The sequence below is a fragment of the Semicossyphus pulcher genome, unplaced genomic scaffold, assembly GCF_022749685.1.
Source record: "Semicossyphus pulcher isolate SPU_LCO1_2020_fin unplaced genomic scaffold, fSemPul1.0.p SCAF_9, whole genome shotgun sequence".
NCBI lineage: Eukaryota > Metazoa > Chordata > Actinopteri > Labriformes > Labridae > Semicossyphus > Semicossyphus pulcher.
Genome location: NW_027211770.1, coordinates 20,951,885 through 20,977,639, shown reverse-complemented (window position 1 = coordinate 20,977,639; position 25,755 = coordinate 20,951,885). Strand labels below are relative to the sequence as shown.

Here is a 25,755-nt window from a genome sequence, read left to right as displayed (position 1 = left end):
GGAAGGCAACATGGCAGCTCCTGAGGGGAAGAAGCGTGGTCTTGAGCATTTGGACGAATATGAACCAAAACCAGCCAAACACCTCCGCAGCCTGCACGACCGTATGGCAGAGAGGAGACTGGTTGTCATTCTGGAGGGAGCGTCCTTAGAAACAGTGAAGGTAGAGCGACAGGGATGTGTTTGTGTATTGTTGTGATCAAGCGATCAAGCCCCTACTTGCTACAAATGGAAGTGACATCAGTATCCATACATTTAAATTTGGGCAACTTTTACAAAGAGTGAATTCAAAGTTTATTGTATGTGTTGTTTCCCAGGTTGGAAAAACCTTTGAGCTGTTAAACTGTGACCAACACAAAAATATTATTGTCAAAAGTGGAAGGAATCCGGGACATATAAGACCAGATATCACACATCAGGTAAGCAATCATTTCCTATTCTCTACTGCTTAATTCTTTACTATTGTCTCTCATAACCTATAGTCAGAGTTAAAGTTAAGGGCTATTTTGTTTGTATCACAAATATGAATCAATGAGTAACTATAAGGATAGCATTCCGACATCTGGAATTGGGTTAACAAGTATCCTCCTTTACATTTAAGATAAAATATAAAATGTACAGCCTGATTGATGATTTGACATTGTTGCAGATTTTAGTAAAAGATATTGTGCACTTTTGCAGATAAGCAACAGTCTCATCATTGCTAAATTTGTCATCCAGAGAGCACTGAAGTTGAAGGGCTTTTTATAAAATATGCTTCCAGACCCATATTGGTGTATCTGCTTATTGGACTGCATTGCAGTTTATTTCTCTGCATCGTTCTTGAAGTCATGCCTGCAATAAAGGACCATATGAACATTAACTTAAATGTCTTCTTTCTTTTACCAGTCCCTACTCATGTTGATGGACAGTCCACTTAACAGGGCAGGCCTGTTGCAAGTTTACATCCACACAGAGAAAAACGCCTTAATAGAAATCAACCCCCAGACCCGCATCCCAAGAACCTTCAATCGCTTCTGTGGCCTTATGGGTAAACTACCACTGTTGGGTGCTTTCTGTGTTTAAACAATGGGTTAATGTTTGAAAGCCTAATCATTCTCTCTTCTCTTCTTCTTTCTCAGTTCAGCTGCTGCACAAGCTGAGTGTCAGGGCTGCTGATGGTCCTCAGAAGCTTCTGAGGATGATTAAAAACCCAGTGTCTGACCACCTGCCTCCCGGCTGCCCCCGCATTTCCACATCCTTCTCTTCTGGAGAGGCTGTCTGTCCTCGGACTTTGGTGCCAGAGGGACCAGCTGCAGTGGTGATTGGAGCATTTGCACATGGAGCGGTGAGAAATATCTCCAGATGATAGATGATTCACTGCTTTAAGCATCCAATCTGTGTCTTTGTTCCTGATCTTCTTGTCTTTATTAGGTGAATGTGGACTACACAGAGAAGACAGTGTCTATCAGTAACTACCCTCTCTCTGCGGCACTGACCTGTGCCAAGATGTGCTCTGCCTTTGAGGAAGTGTGGGGTGTCCTGTGACAAACAGTCAGTGAACTACTGATGTGGACAAGGCAGAGAGAAACATGGATATTCAGTGCACTAGGAATGGATATGACAGAAACTTTTGGCCAAATGTCCATTTCACAAGTGATGCTGCATGGACTAAAAACATGTATCATGTTACACACTGTATGTGTTTGCTGATGTCGTCTATATTCATACGTTTCTGTACCCAGTTTTCCCTTTTCATTTACAAGTGTGGCTGTTTTATATAATGTTATCAATTGTACCAATTACTGGGTTATGGATTATCAATCAATACAGTTATATTGAAATATATGAACAAATAATGAGTGACTTTGTTTTATATACTCTAGGACAGAAGGTTACTTGCAGAGTTCATACATAATATTATGAAATTGTAAAGTACATGAATTCCCTGAGAAATTGGGAATGTAAAAGGAAAACACAGTCGATGCATCAAAAGAAAATATACAATTTCAGGTTGCTGGTGAGGTTCAAGTTTATTACCACTGTACATGAATTACTCTTAATGCTAATCCTTGTAGTAGTAAGCTCTTCTCCTGGCATTCCGACTTTTCCGTGCTTTTAATCCTAATCGTGTTTTACGGACCCTTCGTCCTGCTGGTTGTCTTGTCCGGGAAGATTTATAAGGATGCCGATTTCGCCTTGGTCGACGTCTTCGAGCCCTTTGCGTCTTCCTTGTTGCCTTTCGAACCTGTGCCGATCGGTTTGTTGCAGATCTGCGTTCCTTCCCTGCTGGCTTTGCTGTTTTTCTTCTTGCTTTGGGGCTCGTCCTTCTTGGTTTGTGTGATTTGGCTGCTGGTCTACGAGTCCTGCCGGTTGGTCTGTGTGATTTGGCTGCTGCTCTGGAAGTCTTGCCTTTTGGTTTGTAGGATTTGCCTTTAGTTTTCGGAGTCATCCTGGCTGGTCTTTGTGACTTTTCCACTTCTTTGGGGGATTTGCTGGCTCTTTTATGCTGCCTCAGATTTCCTTTTGGTTTTGGGGATTTCACAGTGCTTATCCTTACTTGCTTTGCGTCAGTCTGTTTTTAGGGAAAAAAAGGAATGAAAATTATTTTTAGATAAGTGTTGGCAGAACAAACCTGTTGTCTTTAACGTGTGCCTTGAAAAGTAAAGACAAGTGAACACTGCATCACATGGGAAAGAACAATTGATGAAAACTTTCAAGTACATCCCACTTTTGGTAACATGCTAACAAACAGTATAGTTTTTACAGAGGGTTGGAGCAGCACATTTCTACGCTTCTGATTGTCATACAGTATAGTGTTTCCCATCAACAAAGCCCAAATTTGAATACAAACATGTTTCCAAAGTATAAAGGCAAAGGATTGTTTACCTTACTGTTGAGTCTGAATGATGCATTTCTGGTAGTTCGTACGAGTGTCTCGTTGTTAACCAGCCTTTTGGTAACCACGTTAACCTGCTTGTTGTTCTTGGTGACATCGTAGCCTCCGGCAGCCAGTGTCTGCTTGAGCTCTGCCATAGACATGCCACCTCGATGTTTGCATTGGGAAACCAAACTAAGGATGAGCCGGGAGACATGAGGGCAGGCTGGCTTCGCAGCTTTTGCCTTGGGGTCATTTTCAGCCTCAAATTTAACCCGATGCTTAAAAAGGCGAACAGGCATCTCTGAAAGATCAAGAAGACAAGAGAAGTTTGTTTGACTACTTAAAAAATAAACTACATCAATTAGAGGATTAAATACAGAATCTGTATCTTGTTCTATTATATAATAAATAAGAAATGAATCATTGTTTAATAATTAAACTTAATAATAGTAAAGTCAGGGCTATCACAAAGGACAGTTAGCTGAACTGAAGTAGTATCTTTTTTGTCGAAGTGATTATAACCAAATGGCATTGATTTTAGGACACTGGGTTGCATGACATGGAAGCTATTAGAAAAAAAACATTAATTTTTAAATAATAGTATTAATAAAGCAATAAAATCCAATGTAATAAGCTGTGTCCTATTAGTTCAATTTAGTATTCATTTCTCTTATTAGTTCTGAGCCATTAGGTCACATGACCTCAAAGCTATTGGCCCTCATTCTTTATAAAAACATTTATAGAAAATAAATGAATAACACTTCTTAAGTATTTAAAATGAGTGGGCAACATGTACCCAACATGTTTCGACGTATTATAAGAACATCAGTTTTGTGTCCATCTTACAGTTATTTATTGATGGTCCCTAAATCAGGCTCTGCCTTTAAAGTGCTTAAGTAAAAATACTAGTTTACAAAAAAAAAGAAAACACAAGCTAAAACATGCATTTTTAAACTCTTAGCTACTTAGTGTGCAAAAAAGTTTTTTATACTGCTATAAAACTTGCTTTAACTAGCTAGCTAAAGTAAGCTAACCGCTAACTAGCTAAAATGACTATAAAGTTACTCACTCGGCAGGGACACTGTTCCTTTCACTGCGGGCCCCTCTCTCTGGTACTGGATGGCTCTCTTCAATAGTCGGCCCAAACGCTTGGCTCCTGCTTTTCCAAGGCCTTTCCCAGTCGGAGTTTTAGTAGGTCTCAATATTGGTTTTATCACCTTTACATGTGAAGTTTCTCTGCCTTTGGTGTTAATATTAGCATTTCCCCGCGTGCCCCTGGGTGAGGCTTTTTTTGGTCTGACTTTCCTCCGCATTTTTGCTGTTAGTCTATTTCATATTTCAGAAAGAAATCTGAAAACTGCTTAGCTGTATTTTGGAAAGTTTAACAGCCTAATATGGCCTGATTTTCAAACCACAATTGTTGATATTTTGAAAAATAACATTTATTTAGTTGCTGTGTAACAGCTGGTCTAGAAGAAAAACTTAACTGTAGCTTAAACAGCACCATATTAAAACTAATCAGTGAAACCGTGGCGGTGTATACAGAGAAACAGGGAAACACGAGGAGAAAGTAGGTTTTTATATACTTATTTTGTTTACATTAACATTTTATAGCTCTGGAAATTCACATACATCTTAATACAGATTTTAAAAAGTCTGTTTTCTTGGTTTGAAAATATACTTTAAGTACTCTTATTATAATATATATTATATAAACATTGCTTAAACAACAGTTTTCCAAAATCCACAGTGTGCTTAATGTCTACACGTAACAAGTTGACAAAAACACACCCTGCTGGTCTTCAGAGAGCTATATTCAGCATGTTTGTAATGAATGCTGCTGGGTTATACTGGGACACTGTAGGCTTGTAGGACACAGGTCTGATTGGGCACAAATGACTGTAATCAAGAAGGATGGCTCCAGGGGCATGAATTCACGGTATGTGTCTGAGTCACACTTAAGCTAGGAAAGAATACATGAAAGACATGGGATCAGTAGCTGAGAGGAAAAGAGATAAACATTGAAACCTGATAATAGAAGCGCAGTACCTGAGAAAAAGATGTGAGGAACAGACGAGTGTGTGATAGTCCCGAGATGGAAGTGTCACTCGGCTGGTCCTTTAGACTCTGGTGATAAGCCTGAGGAAAGCCATGGACAAAATGTCAATGTGTGGGCTTTATGTATCGCACCCACAAGGATTAAAGCCTGAATATTGCTGCCCACCTGCAATGCTATCTGCAGTGCAGAATACTGCACCCAGACCTCCTGCTGCTGCGCCGCTGAGAGAGAAAACACCCCTCCTCTGTCTGCATTTTCTGCCACAGTGAGATAGTGAGCCCAAACACATTCCGCCACAGCATGCACTGTCTCACTCTGAGAGTAAACTGCACCACAACAGAGAGATGATTATGATTGTGACTTAAAAACAGTATATATTTTGGGTTAGATACATGATTTTTCAAACAGAGAGCAAATGTGAGCTTCTCTTACTGTCAGGTAGGAGCATATGGAGGATATCTTTGGCGAATAGGAAACCTATTACACCATAATTCATCGCCCTGTGTAAAAATACCAAAGGAAAACAAAAAAAGTCATGTTGAATCATAAGTATTATATGAAAACAGTGTTTATAAAATCACTTACTCCATACCTAGGGTAGGTTGGATGAAAAAGAGGAGGGACAAATATTCCCATGGGAAAGAGGAGCTCGTCACCCAGGAGGAATGGTGTCACAGACAGGCTAAAACATAAACACAATATATTGAATACATCCTTAAAGCATTGATATTTCTCATCTTTAGGATTAAAGTCTGACACTTACATATCAGGCGCCTCTTTCTGCTGAGTCAAGAGCTTTGTCTGTCTGTTTTGCCACAAGGACAGTAGCTGGACGTAGTTGGAGAAGAAGCTCTGTGTGCTGAAAGTCACCTAAGATCAGACAGGTTGGAAAGTCAATCTCTGTTTTCAGTAAAGGGAGTTTAGGTGGGTTTAATGTACCTTTGAAAAAAGCAGGTCATGCTCTGCCTCTCTGAACTTCTCTGTTGTAGTCCAAAGTCTTGGTTTTAAAGACTGAACCTGGAGGAAGACAGACCTTTATTGATATCAAAACAAAAACAAAATGTAGTTTCAAATAGACATTAAAATGTCTTCCTTCTCATGTTACCTTTTTCATGACGAGCTGTTGAGAGTTAAGATCTGTCCAACTGAGTTCATGTAATGTTGATTGGAAGGTGGAAAAGATATTTTGAATGATCTCCTCTGCCTGTTAAATACAAACAATCTTAAATACACTTCAGCCACATACATTCAACTGTGCTTAATGATCAGTTCTTACCTCTCTGTGTGCTGTCCTTTCACTGAGCAGGTCTGTAAGAACTAAGTCAAATCCTCTCTCAGTCTCTAACACACAGTGTTTCCAGCGAGGGGCCACCTGGTGAAAAGAAACCACAATATAGATATGAATCAACAAAGCAACTTTTTGAAAATACAGAAGGTTATATCTGAACTGACTCACCCCGTCAGAGTTACCAAGAGACACGGACAAATTGTTCACTGTTCCGGTAAATCTGGAGTCCAGAGCAGGCATCATGGTGTGCAGCAGACTGAGAACCATGTAAGTATGAAGGGGGCTGCTGCTTGGGATCAAATGTGGCAGCAAAAGATATAAAAAAAATAAGAACAGGAAAGTCTTTGGATGTCTGATTGTGGGTTCTTTTTTGTCACAGTACCTGGAGCTGAGCTCATGCCTGTTCAGCCATTTGTCAATGATGCGGGACATTCGCACAATGTAGGGTAAGTTATGCAGAAGGACATGATCATCTTCAGTGAGAGGCAGTGGATGGAAAGCAGCATGCAGACAGCCCAACCAATCAATGGCAGGGGCCAGGTGCTGTTGGCATATTTACACAAACAAATCAATTATTACAGCTGAGTCAGACGGTGTTTGTGTGTATAGAAACACATCCTCCTCCGTGTCCTCCAGTACCTGTAGCTGCTTGATGGTCATGCGCTGATAGAGCTGCCCTTTCAGCAGGCGGTAGTGCAGCGGAGCAGTTGCCACAGCAAACTCAGAGGACAGAGAGATGAACATGCCCACATGGATCATGCTGCTGCTGGCTGGGGCCCCCAACAGAGCCAAATACCTCTGACACGATGCCAAGAAGGGACGTAGCGTCTGGATGAAACAGGAAATGGGAATGACAGAAGAATGCATTAGTGGGATGGATGCATATTGTTGTTTCCATTTAAAGATATTTATTTAATCGATACAGCTCTGGCGACGTCAGAAACCTGAGTTTTAGCTTGAGACTTCTGCGTCTTGCTGTTCCATTCAATCGGGATCAGCAGATCTGGCTGATCAATCTGTTGATAAAGAGGAGACTTAAGTTAAAGCAATACGCCTACTTTGCCTTGGCAGTGCTCCTACTGGCATGTAAGGACAAATTATCCTAATAGATACTGGCCTGTATGTATCTTTTTGTTGTCCCATGGACATTTTCATTTGGGTCTTTGCCCACATAGAGGTTGAAGAATGGGAAGGTGCTGTAATCCCTCATTAGCAAGCTCAGGGTGGAGTTAAAATCAGTCTGATTCCACTGACCTGATACTGCCCAGCCTCCGAGCTGCATGCAAGGAGAGATGAAGACAGAAATAAGAGAACAAGCTACAGATAATTAATGAACAAAACAACTTTAAATGTGTTTTTTTGTGTAGATGGTGTGACAAATTACTTCCCCCTGACCTGTAAAGAGAGGTGATAGAGGAACATTGCATTTGACAACCGGTATCAACCAAAGGCCCCAGTTTAAAGAGCGTATAATGTTCTTACTTTCTGGATGAGTGACAGAAAGGGCTCTGCTCCAGCCGTCTCTATAGATTTAGTGTCCAAACAGGAGCGGTAGAATCCTCTGGCCCTCTGCACTGCTGAGCTATTAGGTCTGTCGTTTGATTCTGACGGACAGATGAAGAAAACACTATTAAAAAATCACCCTGATATCATCTCATCTTATGCAAAAGTATGATTGGATAAGCATAGTCCTGTACATTAGATCACTTCCTGGTTGCAGACTCCTACCCAAAATCTCCCTGAGATACTGCAGCAGAACAGTTTTTCTGTCCAGCATTTTCTCCTCTCCCAGTCCTCTGTCTTCTCTCGCTTTATTACTTCCTCCGCTCTCTGTCCAAACAGTCTTTTTCTTCTGGTTCTGCGGATGTCCGGGGATGCCCTGACCTCTCTGTCTCCCCCCACTGTCTGCTGAAAGTCTGTCAGATCCACATGTGAACAAGAAGTAATCACAGGGCTGCTCGAAGGGATCAGCGGACATGGACAGATGGGCCGAGGCCCTCTGACAGGCCGGGGAGAGACATGGAGTCGCTACAAAAGAAGAGGGAGAGAAGCGTTAGCTGCAACTTTAGAATTTGTTGTGTCGTTTTAGCATCATTATATTTCTCTGGAGGCCTACCAGTGTCTCCCTGGTGAATGTTCCTGTTTTTAAGTTTGTGATGCATGAGGTAAACTAGTCCCAGAATGGCAGCACACAAGGAGAGCCCCAAAAGGAGGAGCAGCAGCCTTCGATGGGTTATCCACACTGTCTTTGCTCGGTGCTGGAGCTCGGGGTTAGGCTCTGACAGCTGGAGCTCAGACTGGAGCTGGGTTTGTTGATCTCGGATGTTGGGAGGATCTTGTGTGGGAAGTGACAGCTGAAAAAGAGGTGGAGTTGGAAGCTGTCTCTCAGGCTCTGGCTGTGACGATGGCTGGACTGATATCTGAAGCTAAAGAGAGATACTTTATTAATCACAAGGGAAATTCAGGACCACTGAAACAACATTACTGGGGCAACAATTGCAAATACATTTTAATGCTTCAATTCTATTTTGTTACAGTAGACATGTAGAAATATACATGACTTGATGTTGACAATCCAGTATGAGCACGGTACAGACTTTACAGAGAACGATGTTAAAGTAATGCCCATCAATAACCACCAATCAAAGTTTACTATATTTATATAATATATAACAGTTCAGCCAATCAGTGAGGTCAACTTCTTTGGGTTGGCCTCCTCCTTGAGGGTCCAGATCCCCAGATTGGGAGCGCCTGATGTAGTTTTGTTTGTGTAGAAACAAAAGGCTATGTCATCATTAATTTATAGGACCACCACACAAACATCGAATCTGATAAGCAACATAAAAAGTGTCATGAACTGAGTAAGTCTTATCCAAGATCTGGGCCACAAAACCTCCAAAACATTCTTAGGTAATCTTGTATCCCAGAACCTCCTGATCTCCCACTATTCCCTAAAACACCCATCACAACATTTGATCAATTAACTAATTTCCTCTACTCTAAATAAATAAATTAATTAAATTCCCACTACTTTAAGCAACAGACTGCTGGCTTGTTAGAGTTTAAACGTTTTCCATCAAACATGACCAAAGCTGCCACATGATATGTCGTATTATCTCTGCTGAGAAATTCTTTACTATTCTATATTTCTACATATAAAGAGCATTTGCTAGCACCTTTTAATTCACAGTATGTTTTCTGTATACTAAAATTTCCCAGAGCTTCCAAAAAATTTTCATAAAAACAATATCTGTTTCTATTCTGGTGCCAAACACCAAACCACATCATTTTACTCCAACTATCTTCTCAGGGCTCTGCTCCGGTTTCCAGCAACTAAAACATTCACATCAGCCCCATTTCCATGTCAACATAGTAAACACAGTCCCATAACAACTTTTTGTTTGTGGAAAAGATCCTACCTCAAGCCCTCCTGGAATTTCACTCATTCTTAGTAAATGGATGTCTTGCTCTGAGTTTCTCCAGTGTGTTGCATCCTCTGTCTATCACTTTTGATGTGCTTTCCCCTCCTGCAGTTAAAAAGCTGTCATCTCAGCTCCCTATCTCTTTTCATCACTCACTTCTCTCCTCATCTGACACTGATAAAAAACAACTCTGCTGGCCACGTCTTACTCTCCTCTCCAGATAATCAAGCCCAGACTCTGGTTGTACTCTGGGGCATGCATTTGGATGCTTTGTGGTTTGTGATCCCAGGAGAAACTCAGCATGAAGACTCCCTCTTGTGTTTTCACTCTCCTTCTTTCTGCAGTGTCAAAAGCTTGGACTGTTAAGGTAAGGCCGGTCTCTTTTATTCTTATACGTTGTGAGGCTGCATTAAATTAGCTCAAGCACTTCCTGGAAAGTAAACACTCTATGATGCGTAGCACACATGTCCGCTGTCGTCATTATCAGTGCAACATGTGGCTGTTGACAACTGATAGAGCTGTTTGGCGTCCTTGAGGTCATGTATGAGTGTAGCACATCGTTGACAGCTTGGGAGGACACACGTTTCACAGATGTCACATTGAGGCCAACCAGAGAGAGAATATGGTCACGAAAACAAATTAAAAACTGTAATTGTGTGCAACTTAACTGCTTGTAAGTCACTACTTGTAAACATTATACTGTTTCATGTACTGTAGGTGTCTAGAGCTAACAAATCGTGCTGCTGATAGTTGAGAAATCACACAAAAACATTTGGTATTTAGCATTTTATTTATTTGTTTATCTTTTTAAGCAGCCAAAGGGGAAAGGCCGGGGCTAAATAATGTTTTTAGACATATACACATTCACACATATCAAACAGGGATTTATAAAAAAGTTATATGAAAAGACAAGGCATCTGCATGTAATACAATGGGACATAGCACAACAAAACGCCACATAAACGCAACTGTGAAGGCATCATCATAAGATCACATAGTGATGACAAAGGCAGGGCTCAAAGGTGGAGAAGTTGGTGCAAACAAAAGACGTAATACTAGAAGAAATGCCACCACCACTTACACAGTTAGCATGCAATGCAGAGTAACTATTGCCATTTTAGTCATTCTGGTGTAATACTGCACCAGGCTCAAAACCAGCACAAGTAACAGCTGTCTTCTTATTGTGGAATGAATTTTTGTGGCTCCATTCAAAAGGAACAATGGAATACAACAGTGGAGAAGGCACATCTCCAGGTTAAACATGAAACCAAATAATCGTAAGCATTATTATGAAATACAGTACAGTAAGATAAGAATAAAATAGTATATAACAGAGTAGAGTACAAAAGATGAGTAACGGAAAGAATAGTGGTATTAATTGTTACAATAGAACAGATGAGGAGCACAAAAACCGGGCTCAAACTAATATATTGACCTACAATAAAAATGTATTGACCTCAATCTTACCAACAGCTTTCTTATATTTGGTCACTATGTTTAACATCAGTTACCTAAAGCTCAGAACTAATGCCTCTACTGATCCTAAAGTAAGGACAGGTTATTTTAGTACTTGTACACATTTAACCTTAATACTTAAAAAAAAACAGGTCCATAAATTATATTATTAAAGCAAGATTCCAAATAAATGCATATCAAAAGCTACTATTATGTCTGAAAAAGGTGTCTACCTAACTAAATTGATTGTATACGGGGGCTTTAGAGTCAAAGTGACACTAAAAGGATTTTTTATTTCACTATGGAAGTGTGCAACGATCACATAATAGGTCCTGTTTTCAGCCATGCAGCTGACATTTATAACTACAATGTTTTTTTTCATTTTCAGATCCCTGGAAGGGCTCTGCAAATCTGTGCTCGTCTATTTGTTCACAATTTGTGCATCCAAAAAGCATGCATCTAAAAATACACTGTTCAATCAGCTTAAACTACTATGGAGAAGAAAATGGCTGTTGTTCTAATCGTGCCCTTATACAGCATGTTTGATCAAATAAGAGAGAGAAACGAGACATAATTCAAGGCATGCCTGTAAATGCTGATATTCACATCACAAAAAAACTAAGAGCAACATTCACCGTTTTTAATCATTGTTGCAGTCAACGTTTAGCCATAGATGACTTACAAAAGCTACCAGAGTAGACTGGCTGATATGAAGCACTTGGCAGGAAAGCATCATTAGCCATGCTTGCAGGCACAATTACTGCCAAGGTGTTAAAGATATGTTCTTCTCACAGCCAACCAGAGTGGTTAAATCTGCAGAATGCTCAAATGGAAAGTCCCTGGTACTCGTCACCCTGTGGTAACTATCTGTGTATAATTGCAATGCTCACAGGAAAAGAGACCGGCCAGTGAATGTTTCAATATGGAAATATATCAGTTTTTGTTGCTACAAACGATATTGAGGAGAGAAAAAGAAAGGCAACTTTATATTCATCAGACTGCTCTTTTGAACAAACTGTTTGTGTGCAAGTTTTGCTGGAGATTTTAGAGTAAACATAGAATTGGCACAAAAAATACGTTCTAGTACACAAAGAAGGCTACATAAGAGGTTGGAGGATAAGAGACTCGGAATAAAAGATGAGTGGGGTTTATTTCAATGCAGTACATTACTTCTGCACTGAAGTGAACAGAGATGGGGGAGTACTACACCGGATCTGCATGCAAACATACCTTTTCACACAGCACATTCACACTCACGCCAGCGCACATAAACTGAATTAAGCCCTGTTGCAAAGGCAAAACGGCAGCTAAATGAATCCTGTGCTTTAAGATTTGGTTCATAGTTAATCATGCTGCATCAATCACTGCGCAGCTTGTTTGGCTCGCTGGGTGTGGCACTTCATACACAGGATTTTACCATCCAGTGGGTAGCAACCGTTTTCATCCGCTTCTATGGAGAGAGGGCGAGCGCAATCCTGCAGAGCAAAGAGTACATGTAATAAGTAGAATTTTAATTTTTAGACTTGAATACACATATTTTTTAAATTTAATTTTGTCTTTAAGTGCCTTACCTCACAACGGTAACACTTAAGGTGGAAATTCTTGTCGAGAGCCACCACTCTGACCGTCTCCTCGCTGCCCTGGTCTGGAATAATGGGTTCATTACAGCTCACACACAGAGGGGAGAAACGCCTGGAACAGACAGGTGGAAAGCTGGATGTTAGTCGATGACCCTCAGTCAAATGTTAAAATATTTACACTCTGCATCAACGGACACCTAGAGTAATTTAGTCCAAGTGGTAGTGATCACTTCTTGTAATAAATCTACTGACATGTAATATTTTCTTTGGTTAATCATTTAGGAGTACACATGCCAGTAGGCTACCTGTGGTAATCCTGAACACAGTAAGGGTTGTTGTTGTCATCAGTTATGAATGGCGCCCCCTCAAGTACACAGGAGCAGGTGCTGCAGCGGAAACAGTGGGCGTGGAAACACTGGCCCACTGCCTTCAGCACGCGGTCTGTGATCTTCTCCCCACATCGGGAACACACCGCCAGGGAACTCTGAGGAGCAGCAGAAGGGACGTTAGATTGAACTCAGATGGAGATAAAAAAACTAGTGAACAACATAGAAGCACAATGTCAGAGGGTGTATTAGCTGTGTCAACATTGTTCAACACATTGTACACACTTAAGGTATGCACTCAACGCCTCGTGCTATTGGTGTTTACTCTTCAGTGTGCAGACAGAAGTGTGCATTTTTGGCTAGCTTTTTATTAAAAACATGAAATTAAACATTTATATCTTTTAAATGTTAGTTGTATTAAAATAAAAAATAAGACATTCATGTGATTTTGAGTGATTTTTTTCAAGTGTTGTTGAAAAAAAGCACACTTGAGCTTTTGGTCTCTTGGTGTGTGTTTCCTCACCACATAGCAGTCCTCACACTGAGGCGCTCCATCCCTGTCATAGAACTGCATGCCCTGCAGGGGGCGATGACAGCTCATGCAACAGAAGCAGTTGGAGTGGAAGAGTTTATCCATGGCCCTCACTGCAGGCTGAGTACGTGAAAGAGCCTCGCCACACTTTCCACAGACCTCTAAATGGTTAGAGAGAGAGGGGAGGTTGAAGGGGGGGAGACAGAGAGAAAAAGGGTTGAAAAGATAAACAAAACAATATCACAAAGAAAATCCATCTTCTGTTGGAGCTGTGCTTGTGTTTACTAGTGTCACCCCTAATTAATAAGGGTAATAGTGTTTTGAACAGTCATGCACACAGATCATAGACCTTTTACAGATTTATTTAGATGTACAGAAACATTTTATACAACACTCAGTGTATAAAACACACTTATCTGCTGTTTGCCAACAAATATGACCTTGTAGACAATTAGGCTAAGGAGGAAAGAACTTGGACCAGCACTGCAGTAAACTGAACCACTGCAGAGATAAATAAAAGCCTACACAACATAAACTGTAGAATAAAAGACTATGAATACATTTTCCATCTGAGCATAAATGATTTGCATTTTGCAAGCAGCCAGAAAACCTCTGAACAATCATAGATATCAATATTAGATCATCGCTCTGTTTGTATATGTGTGTTTGTACCTGTGGGAGTGGAGGTGATGACAGGTGCGTGTGTGTCCATGTCTTTAATGAAGTCCTTGGTCATTCTCTCCAGCTCCTCCACTTCCCTCATATTCAAAGGAACACCTCCACCTGGGATTGGAATTGGTCCAGGGGGTGAGGGCTGCTTGGACACATACAAACACACACCCACAGAGCCATAAGTACATACATATAAATCATTAACGTAGTTCCATACAACATACCTTACAGAGCACAAATGCTGTTAGTGCATGTCCAGAAATACATGATTCTGCTTTGTTGACTATGACTGAACGTAGCTGTACTTCCTGTTTCTTTCTTCTGTACACACAATGCAAAAAGTAACAAAAAAAAAGTGGTAAAACATACCGTTGATTCAGGGGGAGTTTTCATTGGTTGGCTAAAAGAAGAGGGGGGAGATGCCATCATCATGGGCTGAGGTGGAGGAGGCACAGCAGCAGGAGGGTTTTGGTTTATGTTCACCTGACCAGCAAAAGGGGGGCTCTTTATGTGATTAAAGGCAGGCGCAGCCGCCATATTGGTTGGTTGAGTGGGAGGTGGTGCTGCAGGGGGAGCTGTGGGAACTGGAGGGAAAGAGCTGGTGGAATAAGTAGGGGTGGGTTTTGGTGCAACAGCGATTGGGGTGTTGGCCTGGTTCAGGTTCTGGTTCAGTTTTTGTGCCAGAGAGGCTGACGATGTCGTCGGTCTCCCTCCAAAACCAGACTTGGGAGCTACTGCCGGGGCCTTGGCAAACTGCTGAGCTGCAGAGTTTGGTGCAGAGTTGTGATTGGCGTGTCGGTTCGTTCTGGCTTTGAGTTCTTCCGCCCAGGGTGCTGGAGGAGGGCGGTCTCCCATCTCAGGGGGCGGGAGGAAGGAGAGAGCTGGTTTAGGAGCTGTAGGAGGAGGAGCTGAAGGCTTGGGTGCTGGTGCTGCAGAATACTGGCTTGGTAACTGTGGAGAAAACATACACAGTGAAATAATCGTTACAGAGTCTACACACACATTCAGTTTGTTCAGCAACATAAAACATCCATTTACCATAGGATATTATTCAATAGAGGGAAGTTAATATCTAGCCTACAACAAAATGGGCTCTGAGCTGCTGCAAGCCGACACTTTTATTATATCGACTGAGTTGTTTTGATTAAAAGTAAACAAAGTGCTCCAAAGTTTGTGAGCTTATCAGAAGTGCTTCATTTTCCTGACATTTATTTTGCGGATTTGGGCCAACATTATTCTGCCCTGATCCAGAACCTCCCAGTTGGATAAAAACACTCTCCATTTATGGCCCTCTCACTGGGTCTCTGGCAGCACACATTGGCTTAATCACACTCTCATGCTCTCAGCTCTATTCTGTGTGCATCACTCTCTCTCTCTCAAAGTGTCTCCTCTCTCAGACTGAATCACCAGCTACCTCATTTTTTCTCTTTCAGTCGGTTGTGCTGTATGTGCAGTTCACTTATCATTGAGCTTTCAACCTGAACAGATGAAGAGAGACTAATGAAACCAAACTGGCATTTCTCCAAACTATTCCTCCTGACCTACCTACCTTGCTTTTTTTCCCTGTCCTTCCCCCTGTGTGACTCATTCTCTTTTTCCACAGTGAGGCTTCCTGTGAGTCAAAGCCTGCTGTCATTTCCCTTCTCATATGCTCCTCAGCTTGTTTATCTACCTATTTTCAAATGACTTGTATCTTAAAAAGGTGTATTCCCCCTTCCTCCATGCTTTGTACCTTGGGGTTGAAAGGTCCCCTGGTCTCCATCTCAGACAGCAGGTCTGTGAGAGAGTCAAGCTGTTTGTCGAAGCTGGTCTGTTTCTCTATCAGTCTCTGGCAGAAGAAACAGGAGGAGGAAATTGTCACAAAAAGTACGTTTTTGATACATGTACACAATGCGATTATAATGAAGCCAACGAGGGAGAAGGTGAATGATGATGAATATTTACAGACTGTATGTTTAGTTACTTGAAACATATATTAGGGTGTGAAATGAAGAATGAAAGAATTAATGATGTAAACAGACTTAATGAGGTGATTAATGAATTTTATTTCCCCAGTTGGATGATTACTAACTGTTCAATTATTTAATTTTTGCAGAGAAGCATTTATCAAACGGTTATTATCTGTAAACATGGTGCACACTGTTACTTTCATCATTTCTAAGCCATTATTTTTTGATGTACTTTTTAGCAGTGACTAACAATGTCTCATTCCCCACAATGTTTCCTTTCAACCCAGCTGCAATCACTAGTAGGCCTACGGTAAACATCTCGACAGTAAACCTTTAGTTGCATGTCTAAAAACCATTTCAGTTACATAAATGGGCACTAATCCTATTAGAAGCATGAAACTGGGTGATTTAGCCCAGACTAATGCTAATATCATTTGTGGGAAAATCTCAAAAGACAGTATTTCCTGCCAACACTCCATGGACTCACTTTGGTCCAACAACAATGGCCCCCATTGTCATGACTGATTATCAAATTAAGCCGAAATACAGTAACATGCAGCGTAAGGAAACAAAAACATGCAGACAGGCGAAGCAGCTTGAGCCTAATTGGATGAAGAAACCATCATGACTTACCTGTGGGTTCGCAGCAGCACTGGGAATACTTGCACTGGAGGCAGGGACAGGTGGAGGTGGAGGGGGTGGGGGCGGAGGGGGAAAGGAGGAGGTTGGCGGACAGGCAGTCTCCTCAGGGGGAGCTGGGAGGGGCAGGTCATCAGCCACAGGAGGTGGAGCGGGGAAGGTGGGAGGGAGGGCGTCAGAGGCAGAGGGTGCGGTTTGGCATTCAGGGGGAGGGGCTGGCAAATCATCATCCAGCGGTGGAGGAGGAGGGGGCGGGAAGTCTGACAGAAATGAGGAGGGTTGATTGGTTAAAAGCTGTGACAGAATAGTTTCCTGATACTCAGTTTGTAATTTTCATCCTATCCAATTATATACTGAGGGCTTTAACATTACAGGTTTACAGGAAAACAAACAAACAAAAATAAAACTGTGGGGAGAATTTGGACAGTTTGTGATGCATTTGATGACCTCCACTGATGGCTCACTAACATTACATGTCTGCTGAGAATGTGAGTCAAAGCTACAGCCAAGATGTTGCATGGCATATGTGGGTTTCCCCATCTCTATTTTTCTGCATTAAAAGATCAGATGCAAGTTGTTTTTTGTAAACAAAGAAAATGTTTTTTTGGATTCAGTTTCTTTACTGATCTGAACTCTTGAGTTTTAAAAAACAGAATGAATGCATGCACTTACAAAACATTTGGAAATCAGGTTTAAAATACTTACATACATCCTTCATATTATCATGTTCGCATTGTGTTGGCTAGCTTCACAGAAGCTTTGCAGGTGAATTGCTACACCTCTGTTCCATTCAATCTGTTCGTGTTGTTGATCAGAACAGTGTAAAAACTGCTGATGTTGCGGTACGTGCATACTTCATACGTGCCTTAGCTTGTGTGTTCTCAAGTATGCGCATAACACAACAGGGAAACAGCACTTCCAGAAAAAAACTCCACATGGTACCTTTAATTTGACAAGGTTGTCTGACTGAGTCCATTATTTGAATAAGGGATGTTAGAAATTCTTATTAGTGGTAATGTTGCACAGTCCTGAAATTTAAAATCCCCAAAAAGCCGAGGTATGAAATATAAATATCTCATTATATTTAAAATGTAAGAATTATAGTTCATGAACCTTAAGTCTCAGAGACAGCTCATTAGTAGCATTAAAAAGCATCAGGGTGTGGGATTTGGGAGGGCTGCTGACTAAGTGGATAAAATTATAGATAGTCATAAAATGGTTCAACAAATAGCATAAATAATGCAAATACCATCACAGAGCGAAGGGGGCGGCGGAGGCAGATCTCCCACTCGACCAATCACACCTGTGCCTATCGGTGTCGGTGATGGCCCTGAGGGTGGTGTCAGGCTTTTGGGCCGTGGTGGCGCCACTGAGGCAAACTTCTTTGGCTGGTTGTAGAAGGACGGGGTGGTGACTTTGAAGTTCAGAGAGGATGTCACCATGAATGGCTTGCTGCTACTGGAGTCCTCCATTTTGAGAGTTTACCTGAAGATGAACAAAAAAAACCCATTATGGACAACAGTTACACAAGGCACAGGACCATATGAACCTTTATCTGAGTGTCTGTTGTATAACAAAGATGTAAAACACGTTGTAATGATACTCAAACAACTCCAGACTCAGGAGACCCGCTTTCACACCCAACTTATTGAAACAAACATTCATCAGCTGACAAAGTCAAAGGGCTCGCATTCCTTGGCAGTGTTTGCATGTCGAGTCTTTTGCTGGACAATTAGTGGGGATGACACATCAACAAAACATTTGGCTGCTTCACAAATCCAAACTGCACAGTAATTGTAACCAGATTTTCAGCATGGATATTATGTAACCATGCCTTTACACTAAAAAAAAGTGACTAAATTAACTTTAGAGATGTCAAAATGCAAACTAAATATGCTTGATGTTTGATGGTGGTGTTGATGGACAGTTGTCTTGTCAATCACTGAAACAGTGAAACAGAAGAGCTTGATAAAAAAAAGTGAGACAGCTGAGTGATTAAACTTTGTGAGAACATTTTTCTTTTGCTTTGTAAAGTTTCCAACATCAGAATTAGTGGTAGCTTCATAAAGTTGCAGTGTGATTGATTCAATCTGTTCTTATTGTTGAGCATTTCCTGTTACTGCAAAACACTGTTTTCTTCTCTATAAACTCAGAACATTACACTATGCAGATTTCATACCTACTGTATATACACTTAATGACTAGGACACAGCTGTCTAGACCCCTGAAGTCTTTGTAAAACTAATAAAAAACGTTGGGTTTATTGTGGTTCACAGCTTCTCTTAAAATGTAGTTTGGACTATTTCTGGGTTTAGTGAAATAGCAGTAAAAAGAATGTAACCAGCAGGCATTCAACAAATCCTGAGTTACACTTTAAGCACAAAAGCTTTGGCAAATCCACAGTGGAAGGAGAGAAAAGTGTGTAAAATATTTCCTCAGGCCATGTATACAGAGCAGACATAGTGGCACTCCCAGATGCCAGAGACAATTTACAAGATATATAACACATGGCTGTTTACAGGGAAGTAAAACACGATGATAGCAGGTTTTTTTCAGAGGGAGACTTGGGGAATCAGGGACGAGAGCAACTATCAAAATATTTTCATGCGAGCTGCGTCAAAAAGCGGGTGAGCTCAAATATTTACCTCACACACGCTGGTGGTTAAACAAATGTTGATGTTCTCTATCGAGATTCTTGGCAGAGTCCGAACACATCTCCCTGACGGCCACGACCCCTAACATGGCCTTTAGTGAAAAACACGGTTGTACTCGCACATACTACTGATCCCCTTCAGTGACACACAGATACATGCACTTGCACACACGGGCTGTCTTAACGCACACTTTGTTGCTGTTTACTTCAATGATATTCATTCATAGTTTGTTTGCTCTCCTACTCCTACACTACATCAATCATTTCTCAGCATTGGAATAAGGTTGTGTTTATGTTTCTGACACAGCTTTCTTGAGTTGGCTTTAATATGTCTTTCAAAGCAAATGGTGCACGGAAATGAAGGTCTTTTAGGTTACTAATATCTGTAACATATATAGTATGTACTAAAGAAATGAAGAAAGAAAAACACTACAGAAACGTCATCCGCCACATACAAAATATTGGGCTTTCAAATGGACTCCTTGTATTCTCATTTTCTTTGATATAGCCGTTTCAAATTCACATATCTCGAGTGCATAGAATCCTGAGTAGTTGTCGGATAGACCTCTCCAAAAGCCACAGAAATGATGTTTACACTGTGGGTTCAAATGTGGAGACTAACAGTGGTTTGAAGAACATTTTCAGAAAAACCTGAGTCTGACAAAGCCTTGATAATAATAATGTAGCCTGGGCTTAGCTGTAACAGCTTAACTACCAGGGAAGAGTTAAAGGATTTCATCCTTGTTCCACTTTGTAAGGACACACAGGCATCGCTTCATGTTCTGACAGGAAATAAAACCTTCGAGCTCATGAAAGTATCTCGGGTGCTCATAACATAACCAGCTTGTGCAACCTTTTCTCTTCTGCTTTTTGGGCAGCTTCCTTTGAAATAAGATGTGAAAACATTAGTCTAAGACATCCTATTACGAATCACAGATGTTTTAAAAGCGGCTTCAGTGGTTGAACAATCAGTAAAAAAAGAATCTAATTCACTCTCAATGTCAACGAGCTACAAAAAACATTGACCTACAGAAAATCTCCGCTTCACTATCCCACTTAAATAATTCAGAAAAATGCTGCATGCATCAATAAAAGGAAGATGGGGCCGCTCTAATGGAAATGCCAACTGCTCTGGTTGCAAACTTTCTGCAGGCACACAGGAAACTTTTGCAGATCAGTTTGCACCAAAAGAAAATATATTAACCAAAGAAGCAAAGAGCGACAGAACAGGTGACTTGGGATATCGAGCTACTCATTAATCCAGTATCAGGGCCTACTTCACGATGGAGTGGACACTTAATGAAAAACCAGACTGACAGGTTACAGACCGGATACAGCTCTTGACTTTAAACAAGGTTTATAGTCTGAATATTAACAGAGTGCTCCAAACTGAACACTAATGGCTTTAGTCCTCTCCTCTAAGAGGAGGGCATGACAAGGTGGGAACAAACATGATTTAGTATTTTCATTACAGTACTTACGCTACCTTGTTTCTAAGAGACAATATGCAATAGTCTTCTCAATTATTCAACAGTGATGATAAGTTGTGGTCAGGTTCCATCTGTTCCTTGATACGGTCCTGAGGGATTTAATACGATGACATCAGCTCTCCACTCTGCTTCAGAGGTCCTACAGCAAATCTATCTTGAAACCTGATCCTTGAGATGAGAGACCCTCGGCTGAGGAACATATTTGGCACTACAACTCAATGACATCACCTTTTTTTTTTTTGCTTTTTTCTCCTTTGCTCCATTTTAGCCTTTCTTTCTATGCATCTTTGCTACTTTCCTCATTGTTTACTCGCTGAATGAGGATAAAGTACTTATAGCAACTGTTGCAATCTGACATATAGACTTGTGTTTTGTGGAAGACCACAACCATTTTCACTCTTTTCATTTGTGTGCTTTCCCTTACTTCCCCATCATTCATTTCTCACCCACCACATGAACTGAATGACATCACTTGGGGCTGCATTTAATCATTTCTACTTAACAGTTTTGATGGATGATGGCATTGTGTAGCCTTTAGTTAGAGGCCTAGAATAAATCTTTTAGTTTTCTCTGCAGCTTTTGTACAAATTCCACACGACCACACTGCTTTTACAGGCTGGTTTAAAATGCTGATTTGGGTATGAAAGCCTAGTTGATATTCATTCCATCTTATCTGGCACTGATTACAACACGGGACAGAGGGTGAAAGTAAAAAACCTTGAAGGATATAAACACGAACATGACCATGGACTTGAGACACATTTCCTCCTATATGGAGATTTAAACCATGCAACCAAATAAAGGTAAAACTAAGCTCTTCGTCTTCGTTCACTGTCTGTTATATTTGTGATTTGTCTCAGTGTTGAAGTTAAACACCCACTTTCCTCTGAAGGCACAGACTATGTGATGACTCCACCACACTTTTCAATGAAAAACTGTATAACTCAGCAGTGGTTCATTACTTTGTGGTTATAGCGGAACTAAACGTGGTTTATATACTCCACTGCTGCTTTTAAAAGGTCATATGGAAGTGTTGTAGCATGGTGCCTCACTAAACTGAAGTTTCTTGTAATTTTCCATTGTATTCTAAGTATCACTATGGCAACATAAATTCAGTACAAAAAATATTTTTGGTTAAAGTTGGTTCCCCTACCTAGAGGACAATGTCCTAAATCAGTAATAAACTGACTGACGCTTAAACTGCTATATATCTACAGAGAGATAATTCCACATTTACTAGTTAACCTAAAGAGAATCTGAATTCCTGACAGGCCTCCCTCCATGTCTGGTCAGTCACTGTATCAGTAACCAATGTGTTGTTGATGAAACTCTCCATTGTTCTGATTTAATAGCACACCCAGTTTCTGGGAAAGCGTGTCTAGGCCGGGGGTCACTAATGCGGAGACAAACAACCCAATCTTACAGGTCAGTGGACATGCATTGAGCACCAGCTCCCTCTCAGACTACAGTTACATGACAGATTAATCAGCCAACATTTCAAAACTGGTAATAACAGCCAATGGGCTCTCACCCAAACAACCTTATTTGCTAGACGTACAGTAGAATGATGTGGGCCAAACAAGAGTCACAAGACAGAATGACAACATCAAAGAGCTAGACATGAAGTGAATTGGGGCAAATAGAGGCCATAAAATAGCCTGTGTGCCTTGACTCATGGAGGCTACAATTAAGGAGGATTCCTTGTCACCCCAGTCATTAAGGAGTCGTCTATAGATTATCCTCTTTCATAGGTTTACATTTGACTCACCAATTACGCAAGGCGTCAGCAACTGTAATCTCAGACTTTTCAAACAGACGCACCACACTAACCTCAGGCTTACCCGAGCCAGAGCTGTCTTGCTATAAGTTATTCTTAAACACAGTTTCTGTGGCCTTGGGTTGAGGCTCCCCTCCTACCGAGCTGAAGAAAAGGCATATCAGAAGCAAGGCACACTGCTAATAACAGGATTTCCACATTGTCAAAGTTCCTGAAAATCTATTCTAAAATGGCCATAATTTTCATGTATTCTTCCACAATCTCTAATAATTGCACAGAGCCGGGGGAGATCTCTTAACACCATTCAGACATGACATGAGGCAAAACTAGGTAACTGGGTATATAGGTCATTCAATGGTGAAGAGATTTGAATGAGCTATACTTACAGGCCTCATAGTGAAACAGGCCTCATAGTGAAACACGCCACTAGATAACAGATTTGTATTTACCTGGCACCATCAACAAGCAAAACGTACCCCACCTTGGTGCTCCACCCATCTTGGCACCCCATTGATTAGCCAGGGTTAGCCAACTGTTAGCCCGTGCTTTGACAGCTGACACCAAAGGGTGAACATTCACAAAAAACAACACATAAAGACAGACAGCTAGGTTCATTAGATATAACCTTTCATCACCAACTAGAAGTATATAGAGTGGGGGAAATTAAGGTTTCCAGAAAAATCTAGTCGTTACAAATGTTGGTTAGCTCGGGGGCTGAGAGATTAAATGATAAACCGTTAATGTCAACCATTAACCGCTAGCCCCAGTAGAATCACAATAATGTTGCATGCCGTTTGATAATACAGTTCGTCTAAATCAAATTCCCAAGTTGAATCACGTAGCTAGTTAGCTTTCCAGCCTCAGCACACATGAGCTCAGATATTAAACCAACTGACGAATGGCTGAAGGACAACTGCCACTCACCTGCAATTCTGACGACCAACCTCGTGTGATAAACGATGAAATATCCCCTTGCACTGATCAATCACACCAACGGTCGGCAACGTTAGCTATACGCGCACACACCCCTAACAGTGCTACCACTCCAATCGACACACGCTCTGGTTAGTTTCGGTGGTAAAATGGACTAACGCCGCCCTGTTTTGTTCTTACCTCATATGGCAACGATGACGACCTCTCTTAACTGTGCTGTCATCAAGTTCAATATGTTTGCTGGTATCATAAATACCTAAACGCTTGAGTCACAGCAGCATTGCTAGCTAGCTAGCTTGGTCAACTTTTTGGCTGGACTTCCTGTAGAAGCTTCCGCATACTAGCTTATTCCTTATCGTATCCATCAGCTGGTTTAGCAAGCTACGGTACGCTCAGTGAGATTTCTTCATATTAACTAAACGACCACTCAACTAGGGGGACAACAACTGGACACCACCAACCGAGAGGTATTTTTGAACTACAGACTGCAGTTGTTTTAATGTCATTTAAAACACTGCCATATGACATACCCACACAAGCTAGTTGTCGCATCACACAGATGCCATTCCCTGAGGCATTAACAGCAGCCCTCATTGAGTTATCTGTACAATCTGTGCATTAACCAAAGACTTTACCTTATTAGGTAACCTGTACCAAATCTGCCCTCGCCCCAAAGCATACACAAAGACATGCCAACTGTTATCCTGATTCAAACAAGTACAACAACTTACCCTGTGAATACAGCTGCAATGTGGATCTCCCTTTTCTGCCCCTTCGTCCTTTTGTTCTGCTTTTTCTCTTGGTCCAGGCTGAGTAATACTTGACTGTAATGGTAACTTCTCTTTCTCTCTTCCCCTCTCTAGCTATTAGACCCTCCCCCTGTGCTTTTCAGTCTGGAAAAGGAATGACACCATCCTTCCAAACAAGTTCTTTCTCGTTTTACTTTGGCTCAAGACTTGTGTATTACTATGTAAACAGCACCTCTCTCTCTCTCTCTCTCTCTCTCTCTCTCTCTCTCTCTCTCTCTCTCTGTGTGTGTGTGTGTGTGTGTGTGTGTGTGTGTTCATAAACTGTCCAGTAAAACCCCTCCTTCTTCTCCTGCTCTCTTTTCTCTCTGGATTCTTGCAGCATTCTTCAGTCAATGACATCAACCCCGTTGCCTCTCCTTGTAAGGTCAGACTGAGGGAATGAGGGAGCAAGAGGGAGGGAGAGATAATGGGGCCAGAGGCTTGATTAGACACAGACACTAAGAGTGCTCAGGGTTTTAAACACAAGGAGGTATACAGTCTGAAGAAAGTATGTTCAAACAACTCCGAGCTGTGGAATAGGTTAGCTATTTTAGCTTTATGTGCTGTCAGAAAAAAAGGCTTGTTTTATTTCCCTTTTTCACTTGCCTCAACAAGCAGAACTGAGGATCAGATCGTAAAGGCAGTATTTTATCTAGTCTGTTGCCAAGTTCGCTGCCACATCTTTATTTGTTCTTCACTAAGATGGTAAACATGCAAAGGCTTAGACAGCATCTCTGTACACGAACGCTTCATTACAGACAGGGAACTTTTAGTGCTCTCTGTCTCTACTTGCTTTCAGTAGTTCATCCTGACAATAAGGATGTGGTCGCCCTCAAACTGTTGTTAAATGACACCTCCCATCCTGCACATCTGCCCTTTCTATGACTTAATTTCCTTTTATGTCTCACCCACACACAAACACGTCAAACCCCTGTCACCTTATCTTGCCTTGCCCACATCTTTTAGTGTTATGACACTCATTATTTGAACAATGAGAGAAGTCACTCATGACATTTCTATTCTTCATTTTGACGCAAGTGTGTAAAAATGTTATAATATAAAATAATGCAAATCAACTCAAGAATTGAAGATTTTGTTAGGAAAAAAAGTCTCACTTATTTATTACTTGTATCTTTTCCTGTGTTAAAAGCTGAAATAATTAGTCATGTAATTTATTTGTCAATCGAAAGACAAATATTCAACTAAGTTAATGACTATAAACTGTTTTCCAAGTAAAATGTCAATACAAGAAGATTTCAGCTTCTCAGTTTTGAGAATTTGCTTCCGTCTTTGCCTCATGTGATAACAAATTGAATTACTTTTAGTGTTGGACTG

At 41.0% G+C, this 25,755-nt stretch overlaps 3 protein-coding genes across 6 annotated transcripts; 1 reads left to right on the top strand and 2 right to left on the bottom strand.

Annotated features, from left to right (window-relative positions):
• Positions 1-4: 4 nt before the first annotated feature.
• Positions 5-3,031, top strand: emg1 (EMG1 N1-specific pseudouridine methyltransferase). The gene is made up of 5 exons (XM_069656529.1): positions 5-160; positions 315-416; positions 886-1,027; positions 1,119-1,324; positions 1,411-3,031. The coding sequence occupies exons 1-5, from the start codon at positions 11-13 to the stop codon at positions 1,522-1,524; spliced, it is 714 nt and encodes a 237-aa protein (XP_069512630.1). The 5' UTR covers positions 5-10; the 3' UTR covers positions 1,525-3,031.
• Positions 3,032-4,428: 1,397 nt separating this feature from the next.
• On the bottom strand, positions 4,429-9,752 carry kel (Kell metallo-endopeptidase (Kell blood group)). 2 transcript variants are annotated; one of them, XM_069656573.1, is made up of 18 exons: positions 9,624-9,752; positions 8,321-8,630; positions 7,933-8,232; positions 7,687-7,808; positions 7,322-7,480; positions 7,149-7,220; positions 6,844-7,032; positions 6,587-6,747; positions 6,373-6,490; positions 6,193-6,288; positions 6,022-6,120; positions 5,856-5,933; positions 5,680-5,786; positions 5,509-5,598; positions 5,349-5,416; positions 5,082-5,242; positions 4,907-4,996; positions 4,429-4,820 (listed from the first exon to the last, which is right to left on the bottom strand). In XM_069656573.1, exons 1-18 carry the CDS (start codon positions 9,648-9,650, stop codon positions 4,674-4,676), a joined length of 2,394 nt encoding a protein of 797 aa, XP_069512674.1. In that variant the 5' UTR covers positions 9,651-9,752; the 3' UTR covers positions 4,429-4,673. The 2 variants fall into 2 exon arrangements, with proteins under 2 accessions (XP_069512674.1, XP_069512673.1); XM_069656572.1 differs by having other exon boundaries at positions 6,193-6,747.
• Positions 9,753-10,397: 645 nt separating this feature from the next.
• On the bottom strand, positions 10,398-24,686 carry zyx (zyxin). Of its 3 annotated transcripts, none has more exons than XM_069656635.1 (10): positions 24,364-24,686; positions 18,029-18,264; positions 16,774-17,039; positions 15,924-16,019; positions 14,561-15,142; positions 14,192-14,336; positions 13,511-13,680; positions 12,967-13,145; positions 12,653-12,773; positions 10,398-12,556 (listed from the first exon to the last, which is right to left on the bottom strand). In XM_069656635.1, the coding sequence occupies exons 2-10, from the start codon at positions 18,249-18,251 to the stop codon at positions 12,443-12,445; spliced, it is 1,896 nt and encodes a 631-aa protein (XP_069512736.1). In that variant the 5' UTR covers positions 18,252-18,264; positions 24,364-24,686; the 3' UTR covers positions 10,398-12,442. The 3 variants fall into 3 exon arrangements, with proteins under 3 accessions (XP_069512736.1, XP_069512738.1, XP_069512737.1); XM_069656637.1 differs by having other exon boundaries at positions 14,192-14,333; XM_069656636.1 differs by lacking the exon at positions 24,364-24,686 and adding an exon at positions 23,813-23,936.
• Positions 24,687-25,755: the final 1,069 nt, after the last annotated feature.